This window comes from Procambarus clarkii, chromosome 44, assembly GCF_040958095.1.
Source record: "Procambarus clarkii isolate CNS0578487 chromosome 44, FALCON_Pclarkii_2.0, whole genome shotgun sequence".
In the NCBI taxonomy this organism is placed as follows: domain Eukaryota; kingdom Metazoa; phylum Arthropoda; class Malacostraca; order Decapoda; family Cambaridae; genus Procambarus; species Procambarus clarkii.
This window is the reverse complement of record NC_091193.1, coordinates 22,390,282-22,405,465: the sequence shown is the minus strand read 5'-3', so window position 1 is coordinate 22,405,465 and position 15,184 is coordinate 22,390,282. Positions and strand designations below refer to the sequence as shown.

Here is a 15,184-nt window from a genome sequence, read left to right as displayed (position 1 = left end):
GCTTACGTGCAGCCAGGTGTATAAGTTTCATGCAAATCGCCCGATAAAAAAAATGAGAAAAAATAAGAAATTTTTTTTAATAATTGTTTTTTATAAAACTAATTATTATTTTTTTATTGTTATATGCTATTGTGATAGCTGAGTCATAGGCATGATTTCAGTTGACACTTGTGTTTGATGTTAATTTGTTAACATTTTGGAGAATTTTTGACACATAATTAAATATTTTTTCTCCCTTTCTATTTATGGTACGATGCTAAGACTTGGACCAGTTGAAGCCCTTTTCACATACAACTTGTCAAAAAGTTTGATTGAAATTGAACCAGTTTTAATTTATTGCATATTTCGTAGTTATGCCCCCGGCCTTACGTCAATATATGTACGATGGTCCACATCGCTACAGTAAGTACTATCTAAACAGAAGGACTGGTTCTCTTAATTGTCTTTCTTGATGATTTAATAAACTTACTCGTGTACTTGGAGACTAATTATGCTATTCAGTAAAGAACGGGATCTCACTGAAGAATACTTTCTTTAACATCTAAGTGAATTACTTCTGTGTCTGTTGTCTGCATTGCCTCTGTATCTGATGTCTGTATAACCAGTGTGTGTACAGTATAATATTAGGAGCCATGAGGAAGATTCGAACCCGCTTACTTGGTATTCCTAAGCAGACACCCAAAACCGCTACACCACGACATGGTAAAAGCTGTGCAACTTGGGATTCCACTAAATTCTCTATGGGTCCTGAGGCTTCCAATTGAAGCCCAATCAGGGTGTTACACAGTGCAGAGTGAGGTGTTGCTGGGAGGGAGAAGAGCAGTGACGGAGGCCCCGGAAGTCAGATATATGCTTCACTCTTAACACAACCTGAACGTCCTTAGATGTTTACTTGCAAGTATTTCCATCAACTATTGTGATATATAAAAATTTTATGAAATTCCTATATTAATTTATATTCTCTCAAAATAGTGGGAATTTAAATGTTGTAAGTACAGCTGATAGTATAAAATGGTGTAATTTTTATAATGAGATAAAATAGGAGAATATTTAAATAATATCTACTACAATCTATCATAGAGAGCAAAAATACAAGTCACTGTAACCTTTAGAAACACCACGAGTCATGGAACTCTTAATATTTCTACTTCACCATTCTTACTAAACTTTCGGAAGCATAGTGACCGCTATGACCTGAGGTCATACCACTGGTGCTAATAACACTGCCCAGTGATCCTGCCTACCATTCTGGTCAATATGACCTAGGCAGGACCAGCGGCCTATTGAGTAATTGCGCCTCGGGGTCACGATACAGTCCAGTTTCCTGGCCAGGGCAGGAAACCGGGTGCTTCGGTCGGGGAGGAGCCAATGGCCGGGCGGGAGCCTGAACCAGCTTGACTAACTGGAGAGAGTGAGGTATATAAGGCGTGGTCGGTTACACTACCAACATCATAACCCACCATGCAGCTCTTGGTGAGTGGCGTGGCCTCCAGTGTCTCTCTCAGTGTGTGTGTGGGGGTGTGGGCTCTACAACCAATGTCTACTTCGCTCCTTATATGCTACATGGACTACATAGCACTGGAAAAAATTGAAGTTATAGAACCGTTTAGATTTTTGGGTAGTTTTAGTGAACGGGGTTCAGTACGGGGCAGAGTGGTCGGTTTCATATTCAGATCACCACCTAACCGTTTTAAAATTATTGAAATTTATAAATTATTATAAGCCTAAAACTAGATTCATTTTCTTTAAAAAAGATCTTCGGTCACTTGGAGTCAAAAGCTCTTGTTGAAGTCATTAAGATAGGGTTCTTAGCGATATGGTTGAGGACACAACGACCTCGTAAACTGAGCTCTTAGCGATATGGTTGAGGACACGACGACCTCGCAAGTTGGAGCTCTTAGCGATCTCGTTGAGGACACGACGACCTCGTAAATTGAGCTCTTAGCGATCTCGTTGAGGACACGACGACCTCGTAAACTGAGCTCTTAGCGATATGGTTGAGGACACGACGACCTCGTAAATTGAGCTCTTAGCGATCTCGTTGAGGACACGACGACCTCGCAAGTTGGAGCTCTTAGCGATCTCGCTGAGGACACGACGACCTCGTAAATTGAGCTCTTAGCGATCTCGCTGAGGACACGACGACCTCGTAAACTGAGCTCTTAGCGATCTCGTTGAGGACACGACGACCTCGTAAATTGGAGCTCTTAGCGATCTCGTTGAGGACACGACAACCTCGCTAGTTGGGCTTTTTAGCGAGGTGGGCACGTGGGCCCGCAGCTCTTAAATTTCAGCTCGCAAGCGTTTAGCCGACGCTACCTGGGTCTTCATCATTTGTAGAGCGGTCGAGGTGTTAGGAATACTACTGCCTCAGGTGACGCACGAATTAAGTATTATGATAATGTGACCAGGTATACACCTGCAACACCACGACGGTCATGTAATTGAAGGTATATAACTGCAATACTGACCTGTGTGTTTGAAGGTATATACCTGCAACATTAGTCATGTGTTTGAAGGTATATACCTGCTCACTAATGTCGCGAGCTTGAGGGTATATACCTGCAACACTGAGGTCGTGGTATATAGAACACCCCCACACGACACCTCCGGTAGTTCTCTCGTAGGGATACTTGCCGAGGTCAACGACCCAACACTCGAAGTTGGAGCGGCCTCTTTCGTATCTATCAAACGCTTTACCCTACAAGTGCCGCCACACCTCTTAACGTTAAACACAGTTACAAACTGTTGTACGGAGAACTCTTGGTAAATATACGACAAACAAACGCTTCGGGCTACATATTGTGTACAAACTGTAGTGCGCTCAGTAATTATATGACAGGATCACGCGATGAACGCGCATATGACAGGTCCGAGAAACAACCCACCCGTAAAATGAACATTATTTAGTCGCAATAATCCCCTTTATTAAGCAAGTCCAGAAACGATGACAGCGGCATAAAAACTTGGAAGAAATTGGAAAACAAAAAACTGGCCGTTCTTGCGTCACTTTCACTAATCCAGATCCGGTCGAAAGATTTCACTGCCTTAAGGAAAGTCAGAAGTTGAATCCCAGCTCAAGACGTCTCGTGGTTAGATCTAGAGCTTCTTGCGGCCTCTACTGCCTGTACACTTAAGTATTTCTTGGCCACCAGAAGAGTAAAGCGCCTGGCCGGCTTGAGTCAATATGGTCCGCGCCACGTGTCTGGGATTCTTCGTCTTTGATGATTACTTTATGTAATACCCAAAGTAATCATGATCATTTTAAATTTCATTTGACCATACATATTCATGTGTATATTTCAGGCAAATTGTTTTATTATTTTCTATTCTAGAAAATATATACGCGAAACGGTGTATACCTTGATAATCGAAATGCATACACAAGCGTACATTTTCATGCAATGGTATTTATGATCGGGTACTGCGAAGTAGTTTGGCTTAGTTCCTCTACACCTTTATGCACTTCCGTGTGTATTTATGGAAACGTGTATACACAAGTACTGGTGCAGTGCCAATACTAACATAGTTCAATGTCTAACGAGCGACTCTCCGGAGTCTCCAGTACTGCGTCCCAGTACCCGACCGGTTCCTTCCTGAAATATTTGAAGGGAATATTTCCGAATAAAACGCTCAAGCACTTGACGAAGTCCTGACTCATGTTTGATGTCAAAAAGTTTGTGTTGTGAGTGAAAATATGTTCGAGCGCTCATGAAGGTTAAGTGAAGGCCCAAGTGTATCATAAGTGAAATTCAAATATATCATTAAGGCGGTAATAGAGTTGACTTTTCAAGTGTCTGGCATATTATACGTCAGGAAGTATAACCAAGCTTAGTTCAGCTAATCGCTCAAGGGGTTATATTCAAGTGCATGGCTCTGCATGTTACAGTGCGCATATCTCATGTTACAGTGCGCATGTCTCTTCATGTTACAACGCGTCTCTCAGTGCACACTCACACCTGTACTTGGTAGAAGCATATACCAAAAATATTCAATACCAAAGTACACATTCAAACACAAGTTGCGCCCCATAACTGTACATGACTCAACCAGCCTACAATCCTCTTTTTCACCATCGTCTTACCCAACAACCCAGTCACTGCACGCCACGCCTCAATTACCAGAGTGCTATCATTAATACATTCACGTGCATGATCTTTAATAATCTTGAAATGTCAGTCAGAAAGTTCTCTGGTCAACCTCCAATTATAGACTTAGTAACCAGACGGGTATGACTTTTTTGTGAGTGTGTTGAGGGGAGGTTCTGAGTGTGTGAGAACCAGTCCACGTTTTACAACGTCACCAGTAATCTGACTTTATATTTCCACCAAGACTTTTGCTTTATTAGAAGTCTGTTGAGCCAGCAACAAAAGGGTGATAGTTCAAAGTATAGCTTTGATAACTGATCCTTGTGGTCTGTTATGAATTAATGTAATGGATAATGATCTTTGGTTATGTCCAAGTACATGGTCGTGATTATGTCCAAGTACATGGTCGTGATTATGTCCAAGTACATGGTCGTGATTATGTCCAAGTGCATGGTCGTGATTATGTCCAAGTGCATGGTCGTGATTATGTCCAAGTACATGGTTATGATTATGTCCAAGTACATGGTCGTGATTATGTCCAAGTACATGGTCGTGATTATGTCCAAGTACATGGTTATGATTATGTCCAAGTACATGGTTATGATTATGTCCAAGTACATGGTTATGATTATGTCCAAGTACATGGTTATGATTATGTCCAAGTACATGGTTATGATTATGTCCAAGTACATGGTTATGATTATGTCCAAGTACATGGTTATGATTATGTCCAAGTACATGGTTATGATTATGTCCAAGTACATGGTCGTGATTATGTCCAAGTGCATGGTCGTGATTATGTCCAAGTACATGGTCGTGATTATGTCCAAGTGCATAGTTAGGAATATTTTCCTTCACATGATTAAGATAACATGTTAGTGCAAGTTCAATATCATGTCTCGGTACAGGTTATAATCTTGTCTTAGTGCATGTTCAAGTTCCTCAGCATTCTTAAACTTATGTACTACTGTATGTCCATCTCATCAAACTAATTACATACTCATACACGCGCAACAAAACATCGTTAGCTTATTTCAAAATACACTTTTGTACTTAGAAGTGCACTTTAATACTGCCAAGTGCACGTGTGAACTTCCAAGCGCACTTGTATACTTCAAGTGTCCTTGTGTAGTCACACAAGTGTTTCAAGTGTCCTTCCTCACACTTCCTCAGGTGTGAGGAAGTGTGCCCAAAAGGCTTGACTATAAAAAAGCTCTGGACCAATAGGTTGTGAACAGACTGCGTTAACACCAAGCTTATATTTAAAGTTTATCTTCCAGTGCATGATAACAAGTCTAAAGTAACACAGCATTCATTGTAATTTCCAAGTAGCTTGTTTAAGCCAAACTTGTTTTAGTCTAATGCCAAACTTGCTTCAGTATAATGTCTCTAGTTTCATCTATATTCCCTAGTTCTAAAGTCGTTTATCTCGATTACTTCTGACTTGTCTACCGTATTAATCCAACTTAGTATCTTATGTCTTTATCAATTCCATTCAGAATTTCCTCGTATGTCAGTCCCTTCGGCTCTGGAGCGTGCATGCCTAGCATTTCAATCCACGCTTCATGCACGTTGAATTAATGTTCATAATGAACATTCATAATACCATTTAAATATGCCTTCAAGTGCATGACGTGATGTATGCAATTGTGAACAATCATTCCTGTTTATATTCCCCATAGAACAATACCATTGTACGGTGAAGGATTCAGAAGCATTTTGTCTGGCCAAAGAATAAGTGACAGACTAAGTGGGCTTCATCCCGTTGGTATAAGCCCGGTGGATCTGTTGGATACACAGCTTTATAGAGTCTAACAGTGAACACTCATTTTAATAGCGCAATGGCTATATAACGTACTACACTATCAGTGTGTGTGTCTAGTCTAGACGCAGAATATTAAAATCAATGCAACGATGTTCTTTCGGCTAAAACGTCATGTTGTGTCGTGTGAGGTCTTAAGCTTACTGCTGGTCCTAAAGTGTAGTCTTGTAGTAGGGTGTAGAAAGCTGTGTTATGCCAGTGATGACACAGCTTTCCTACTAGTAAGTGTCTTGCGGGTAGAGTAGCCTGGGCTAGTAGCCTTCCCTAGTAGCCTTAGCTAGTAGCCTGCACGGGTCTTACACGTATACCTAGAGCTGTATCCTTGGTGACCAGGTCGGATATGGCCTTAAAGATAAAGTCAATGTTGTGCTTCTTAGAGAGAGATCGGCTTTCCGCCTCCCTTTCGGTGCAAAGAATGGTTAGGTTTAAAAGCTTTAGACTATTAGGTAACGTGAGACAACGAGAAAAGTCAAACATTTATTTACTTCGCCGAGCATAGACAAGTTGGTTTTAAGAACTAACGATTCATATGTAGATGTAAATTTTACTTGTGGAATCCTTTGAAATTAAAAGTTATTTATGTTTCATCATGAGTAGAAGTAACTTAAATTCTTGAATACATTTATTACAGCATTTTTCATATTTTTTTCAGATTCTCCTCGTCGCGTGCATAGCTGGGGTGAGCTGTGGCGGTTATAGCTTAGGTGGAGGAGGAGGCCTAGGTCATGGAGGCATAGGCCTTGGAGGAGGCCTAGGCGGAGGTTTTGGAGGAGGCCTAGGTGGAGGCATAGGTCTTGGAGGAGGCATTGGTCATGGAGGAGGCCTAGGTGGAGGCATAGGTCTTGGAGGAGGCCTTGGTCATGGAGGAGGCCTAGGTTTTGGAGGAAGCCTAGGTGGAGGAGGCCTAGGTGGAGGTTTTGGAGGCCTAGGTGGAGGTTTTGGAGGCCTAGGTGGAGGCCTAGGTGGAGGTCTTGGTGGAGGCCTAGGTGGAGGTCTTGGAGGCATAGGTGGAGGTCTTGGAGGCCTAGGTGGAGGCCTTGATGGAGGCCTAGGTGGAGACCTAGAAGTTGAAGGAGGCCTAGGTGTTGGAGGAGGTCTAGGTATTGGAGGCGGCCTTGGTGTTGGAGGCGGCCTTGGTATTGGAGGCGGCCTAGGTGCCGGAGTCTGCACGGAAGGAAAAGTTCTTAGGATCGATGGCGTGTGCGATTTCCCTAAAGTGACTCGCCACGTGTACATCTACGCCGCTCCCGAAGTTATTCCCGTGTACGGCCCCCCTCCCCCCATCCCTCCCCCCAAGGTGGACACCAACGTGCTCTTCATCCGGGCTCCTGAACCAGTGAAGCAGCCCGACCCCATCATTGTGCCCCCACCAAGGCAGGACAACATTGTGTACGTCCTCAACAAGCAAGTGGAGCATGCGCAGAAGGTCATCGAGGTACCTCCCATCCCACCAAGGAACCCTCAAGTATACTTCGTCAACTACGACGACGACAAGAACGCTATTCTTCCAGGTGGCATCGACCTTCAGACGGCTCTCAACTCCGCGGTGCAAGCTGGTGGCGAGATCATTGGCGACGTTGGTGTTGGTGGAATTGGCGACGATGGCATTGGCGGTGTTGGCGATATTGGCATCGGCGGTGGAATCGGCGGCGGAATTGGCGGTGGAATTGGCGGCGGAATTGGCGGTGGAATCGGCGGTGGAATCGGCGGCGGAATCGGCCTAGGGGGCCTTGGCGGTGATATCGGCTCCTTCGGCACCGTCGGCAGCTTCGGTGTAGGAAACATTGGTGGCGGCCTCGGCAGCAACAGCCTGTTCTTAGACGGCGGCGTGTCCCACCTTGGAGACGGCTTGGGTCACGTTAATGTTGTCACCCTGCCCAAGGACGTGTACGGGGCGCCGGGTCGCTAGAGCCTGCTCCCAACCCTACTTTATGATCCGTGATATGTTCCTGCCACTCAAAACACGTTATTTACTGTTAGCTCTATTTTTATATACTTGACTGTTCTAGTCAATCAGAGATTGTTGTGTTTATATTCATGATTGGCAATATATATATATTTATATCCCGATTTTAAATTTTATTTTCCTATTAGGATGTATTATTATTAACTGATCATGACACAAGTGTTTAAAGCGAAAAGCCTCAAGGAGTTTCAAAATATTATGTATCAGTGCAAAGATTTCCACATCAAAGACTCGTTTTCATGTTCCACGGAAGACTCGGCTAAACTGCATTTAATCCAAAACACATCTTGGCTTCTTGCGCTGCTTTAGCTTTTAGGGCACATAATTACTACTGTAATTATGTTAGTACTTCTGTGAGCTCTCAGCTGTAGATAACAGAACTGCCTTGTTTATTTACATGAAGTGTGGCGTAGGTGCCAGTCATCTTCACGCCGCTCCCAGGGACATCGCCAGATAGAAGACAAAGGATGAGATTGGCAGTCGAATAATATATTCATGAATTGGCTATTTGAAGTTGAGAATCACAGAGCTAATAGCAACAGTCCAGCTTTCCCAGTATGATAACTGTGCTTCTACTAACACATATTTAGCCAGCAGATGGATCTCTATGCCCCTTTAACATTAATGAAACTGACTTAAACCTCGTCGTTCCTACACAAGCGGGAGATTATACTTATTTGAAATAATTTTTCAGCACGGTCTAAGTCACATGTGTACATTCATCACATGTGTACATTCATCACATGTGTACATTCATCACATGTGTACATTCATCACATGTGTACATTCATCACACGTGTACATTCATCACATGTGTACATTCATCACATGTGTACATCCATCGTCCCTACTTATGATCAATAACCATTTAGGGACTCCACTTTTTTCTTCTTACCCCACGACAATGTGTAAATGTTTTGTGTGTTGAGTCTGATAACACCTCAGCTGGCTGCCACACTAAGGTAGACGAGAAGGATCAATTAAAACACACAAGATAATTCAACTTTCTAGCACTATGTCTGCCAACAAGAATGTAAACATTAATGTAATATAATTAATTTAACGGAATAAATATTCGCTAGTCAACTACGATATTATTATCTTCCACTCGTCTAAAAAAGGTCACCGCATCATACAGATACGGTGAGTTGTATTCTACTGTAATCAGTGACATCAGTAATATATAATATATTAAGTAACATATAATATATTAATAGAGTCGCGAACTATATTAAGAATGCCACCCTCGTCCATAACCATTCCGTAATGCCTATTACTGAATGGTTACTATTACTGAATTACTCAAATGCCTATTACTGAATTACTCAAATATATGAAAACTTTCAGAACAGCACTAACAAGCCTATTGGAACAAATAATCACATTAAAGACAGTAATCGCTTAATCTCTCTTTCCAAACAGAACAAAGGGATTTACCTCTCCAGACAATCTCAAAACACATCACTGAACCAAAATAGTTCACTAGCGCTGTGGTGAGCTTATTTCCCCCCAATAAGTAATATTAAAACTTTAAAACTTATCTCAGCTAAGTCATAAACAAATATATTTATATTCAAAACCATGTCCACCTTAGTAATGTACCATAAGGCACCATTGTCGTGCATGTTCAGGTAAGTCCCTCCACTGGACCACTCCACATGGCACTGGACCACTCCACATGGCACTGGACCACTCCACATGGCACTGGACCACTCCACATGGCACTGGACCACTCCACATGGCACTGGACCACTCCACATGGCACTTGACCACTCCACATGGCACTGGACCACTCCACATGGCACTGGACCACTCCACATGGCACTTGACCACTCCACATGGCACTGGACCACTCCACTACAGGGCAGGACAGTTATACCGTACCGGATCACTGTTCTGGAGGCCCGGTAACATAGCAATAAAAAATAAGGGACAAAATCTCGCCTAAAAAATAATACTTATACCTTCACCGTGCAGGACTCTAGCTCACGTCACTATATACTCGCCAAGCTCCACAAACAGCCCTTCAACCCGTCCTCTTAACTGATAGGTCGCTTTATGTGCGTTAAGGTAACCATCGTACTAAATTCAACCTACTGTGAAAAGTAGTGACTCACAAACGTCCACGTTTTCTATGGCATCGGCTCGATAGGCTGGTGTAATAATTCCAGTGAGGCTCGTTAAACGCTGTCTCCCTTAAAACTTCTATCATTAAAAGTGGCCCTAAACTATTGCTACTCTGCATGTTCCTGGTGAGGTTTTGAGAGGGGTGGTAAGGTAAGAGAAGGGGCAGTTCCGGCTCCAGCTTTGGGGAGCCGGTCGGCCGAGCGGACAGCACGCTGGACTTGTGATCCTGTGGTCCTGGGTTCGATCCCAGGCGCCGGCGAGAAACATTGGGCAGAGTTTCTTTCACTCTATGCCCCTGTTACCTAGCAGTAAAATAGGTACCTGGGTGTTAGTCAGCTGTCACGGGCTGCTTCCTGGGGGTGGAGGCCTGGTCGAGGACCGGGCCGCGGGGACACTAAAGCCCCGAAATCATCTCAAGATAACCTCAAGAGCACTCTGGACACTTACTCCAACTCTTACTACCTGTCTTACTCACATCGTAAACTTTTCTTAACATGTACATGCGGAATTGTCTTCACTTCTCTCCGTCTATCGATACCCCAGCCCGTTCTTTCGATCTGCCACTCCGTTAAAAGTACGACAGTTTTGTCTAACCACAAACGTACGAGCACAAGCAACCCTTCTAACTAATCGAGGCTGATGCGTAGAAAACGGCAATATTTGGAAATTTCTCACCAAAAAATAAATGAGCCAGAGAAGTCAGAAAGAATTTCTTCAGTAATAATGTTGTAACTAAGTGAGTGCAGTTAGGGGAACATGTGGCCGATGCTCGTCGAATCAAAATATTAAAAGTAAAATTGATGTGAAAACGTGAGGACTGAGTCACTGCACTGAACTACAAAATGTTGGGAATACAGGGGCGTAGGAGCTGTAGCTCAACCCTGCACCAATATCTGTATAAACACGCCCACACATGTACACCAAGCTGGTATACACGCCCACATTTGTACACCAAGCTGGTATACACGCCCACACATGTACACCAAGCTGGTATACACGCCCACACATGTACACCAAGCTGGTATACACGCCCACACTTGTACACCAAGCTGGTATACACGCCCACACTTGTACACCAAGCTGGTATACACGCCCACACTTGTACACCAAGCTGGTATACACGCCCACACTTGTACACCAAGCTGGTATACACGCCCACACTTGTACACCAAGCTGGTATACACGCCCACACATGTACACCAAGCTGGTATACACGCCCACACTTGCACACCAAGCTGGTATACACGCCCACACTTGTACACCAAGCTGGTATACACGCCCACACATGCACACCAAGCTGGTATACACGCCCACACTTGTACACCAAGCTGGTATACACGCCCACACTTGTACACCAAGCTGGTATACACGCCCACACTTGTACACCAAGCTGGTATACACGCCCACACATGCACACCAAGCTGGTATACACGCCCACACTTGTACACCAAGCTGGTATACACGCCCACACATGCACACCAAGCTGGTATACACGCCCACACATGTACACCAAGCTGGTATACACGCCCACACTTGTACACCAAGCTGGTATACACGCCCACACATGCACACCAAGCTGGTATACACGCCCACACATGCACACCAAGCTGGTATACACGCCCACACATGCACACCAAGCTGGTATACACGCCCACACTTGTACACCAAGCTGGTATACACGCCCACACTTGTACACCAAGCTGGTATACACGCCCACACATGCACACCAAGCTGGTATACACGCCCACACATGCACACCAAGCTGGTATACACGCCCACACTTGCACACCAAGCTGGTATACACGCCCACACTTGTACACCAAGCCGCCGTCGGGTGAAAGAGGGCTGTGACGATCTGTCAGGAACCCGTAGGTGCGGGACCGGGCCGTCCACCTCCTGGGGCTCGTGCGGCCCCCCAGGCTCTGCTTCAGGAGGCTGGGGTGGTTCTTCTCCGGCCCCGACCACGGCGGTCTCCGGGTCTGGAGTCCCTGTGTCTTCTTTTACCAAGTTCGAGGTAACCTCCGGAGCTGGAGCCTCGTTGTTGCCTTCAACCTCGTTCTGACAGTTCCTGCGACGGCGCTGGAACCAATCGTATTGACGTTTGCCTTTCCATTGGAGACTTCCGGCGCTGTGGAGAGGGGGGACCCGCTGCATGGGTGACAGCTTCTCCCCAGTATCAACCTACCCTGGCTTTGCGCCATGGAGAGGTCACTCCAGACCGACAACCAGAGCGTGACACCATAGTCTCCGGAGACTGATGGATGCCTACTACTACTACTACTTGTACACCAAGTTGGTATACACAAGAACGCCATTTAAAACCATAATGAGGAGTATTTAAAAAAAGTCTAGAGACCAATACAAGAATATGCAGCACCGGGATGGGATCCGCATTTCTTGTTGCAAGTGAGGTGAACTCTATGAGGCGAAGAAGGACATGATGACAGCAAAACACAAAGATGACTTGAACAAGCTGCAGGAGACGACCATTTAGTGGCTGCTGATGATCAGTCTTAACATACACTAGTTAATGGTGATGGCAGGAAAGAGGAACTAGACCAGAAGAACAATTCCACTTGAGAGAAAAGTTAATAGTTGAATTATAGAAATCAATGGATTCAGGGACGGATATTACAACAAACCTATCACTGGAGTTACACATAAACCACACCAGCGGCATGTGCAATGTTGACATGTATCACAACAGATTATAGCAACCTAAATAGGGAAAATATGGTACAACATTCACGTGAGACTGATAGACAAGGAAAATATCGTACACTAATCATGAGACCATGAGAATACCATAATCATGGTATTATGATATTATGGTATTATGGTATTATGACCTAATCATGAGGTAGAACACCATACACCGTTCATATGAGATCACAGTAAGTGTCAACACCAGTATGGAACCTCGCTAACAAGATCACAAGAGTTGTTACGTTGCTGGTGATGATAACTAAGATAACTACAATATGAAGCTGAACTCTGGCAACTGATCATCTGATCAACAGCGGAAAATATAAGTACTAGAGGATACCTGATCACGACATGCGAGATGCTCAGATATATTGACAAAAAGGACCAGACTGGCATATAAGAGAGCAACGAGAGGACACAGGTGGAAAAAGGAAGCTCCAGTCATTATGAAGGATATAAGGACGATTATTCTTTACATGTGACTGCACACATTGCTAGAAAAGAATAACAACTAGTTAATAATAGTCAGTCTGGAGCAGCTAGTAAAGAACAGATAGTCTTGAGCAGCTGGGTAAGAACAGACAGTCTTGAGCAGCTGGGTAAGAACAGACAGTCTTGAGCAGCTGGGTAAGAACAGACAGTCTTGAGCAGCTGGGTAAGAACAGACAGTCTGGAGCAGCTGGGTAAGAACAGACAGCCTGGAGCAGCTGGGTAAGAACAGACAGTCTGGAGCAGCTGGGTAAGAACAGACAGTCTGGAGCAGCTGGGTAAGAACAGACAGCCTGGAGCAGCTGGGTAAGAACAGACAGTCTGGAGCAGCTGGGTAAGAACAGACAGCCTGGAGCAGCTGGGTAAGAACAGACAGTCTGGAGCAGCTGGGTAAGAACACAGCACCAGAAGACAGCGACGAGGCGGGTCAGACACCCACTAATACAGGAACAGTTAAACTTTAAGAAATAGAAAGGTAAAAACTCGCGACCAAAAATTTGTCCTGTAAAAATATACAATACACCTCACACGGCTTGTCCAACTTTGATGAAACTTGAAGAGTGAGTTGACGACTTGTCGAGCAGCAGAGTTGACGGGTGAGGACGTAGCAAGGTAAGTAGTGTTACAGAGGTTACAGCGGTCAATCTGTCTAAAAATTGACACATCCGTTTTCTATGAAACTTCACAAGAAAACGACTTCCGCATTGCCGATAATCACAAAAAAAAAATACTAAACTCTGCTCTTCTAATTCATTCCCGGTGTGTAAGTTCATTACAAAAAAAAAGATGCATGTTACAAAAACTTAAGACTGAAGTGACAAAGGAAGAACTTTACAAATTCGGTGAATGTCTGTCAGAGGTCACGTCGGCTTAACTCTTGGACACAAGCGCCAGTTTTTGCCCTGAAAATCATCATACTATTTAATTCGGCAAAAGGTCAAAGTTGCGGAGCCAGGTCAGAGCTTTTATCAAGGTCAAGTTGTATAGATTAAGATACACATCTTAGGTCAGTCAAGGAGTGAAGGTTGATGAATACTCAGCCGTTATGTTGATATTGTAAACTATAAAGAAACGATCATATATATATATATATATATATATATATATATATATATATATATATATATATATATATATTATATATATATATATATATATATATATATATATATATATATATATATATATATATATGTCGTACCTAGTAGCCAGAACTCACTTCTCAGCCTACTATTCAAGGCCCGATTTGCCTAATAAGCCAAGTTTTCCTGAATTAATATATTTACTATAATTTTTTTCTTATGAAATGATAAAGCAACCCTTTTCTCTATGTATGAGGTCAATTTTTTTTATTGGAGTTAAAATTAACGTAGATATATGACCGAACCTAACCAACCCTACCTAACCTAACCTAACCTATATTTATAGGTAAGGTTAGGTTAGGTAGCCAAAAAAAGCTAGGTTAGGTTAGGTTAGGTAGGTTAGGTAGACGAAAAAACATTAATTCATGAAAACTTGGCTTATTAGGCAAATCGGGCCTTGAATAGTAGGCTGAGAAGTGCGTTCTGGCTATTAGGTACGACATATATATATATATATATATATATATATATATATATATATATATATATATATATATATATATATATATATATATATATATATATATTAGTATATTTTGGTAGCAGTCTTTCCTGTAGACATATATTATTAAATATGACCGAAAAAGTAAGATTAATAATTCTAACACGAATTTTCTCAATCTTTCGTACATTACGCTTCACTGTTGGAGGTAAATCAAAAATCACTTCTCCAAAATTCATTTTTATTTCTAGTCTGACGCGACACGGGCGCGTTTCGTAAAACTTATTACATTTTCAAAGACTTCACAAATACACAACTGATTAGAACTTACGTATCTCTGCTATTATATCTACATTTGAGTGAGGTGGGAGGGATGATGTGGCATATAGTGACGTGGCATTA

At 43.1% G+C, this 15,184-nt stretch overlaps 1 protein-coding gene across 1 annotated transcript; it reads left to right on the top strand.

The window, feature by feature from the left end:
- Positions 1–6,535: 6,535 nt before the first annotated feature.
- On the top strand, positions 6,536–7,949 carry LOC123745152 (uncharacterized; the record flags this gene model as incomplete). The annotated part of the gene is made up of 1 exon (XM_045725461.2): positions 6,536–7,949. A coding segment is annotated over one exon (1,284 nt), but the record flags the coding sequence as incomplete, so codon positions are not given.
- Positions 7,950–15,184: the final 7,235 nt, after the last annotated feature.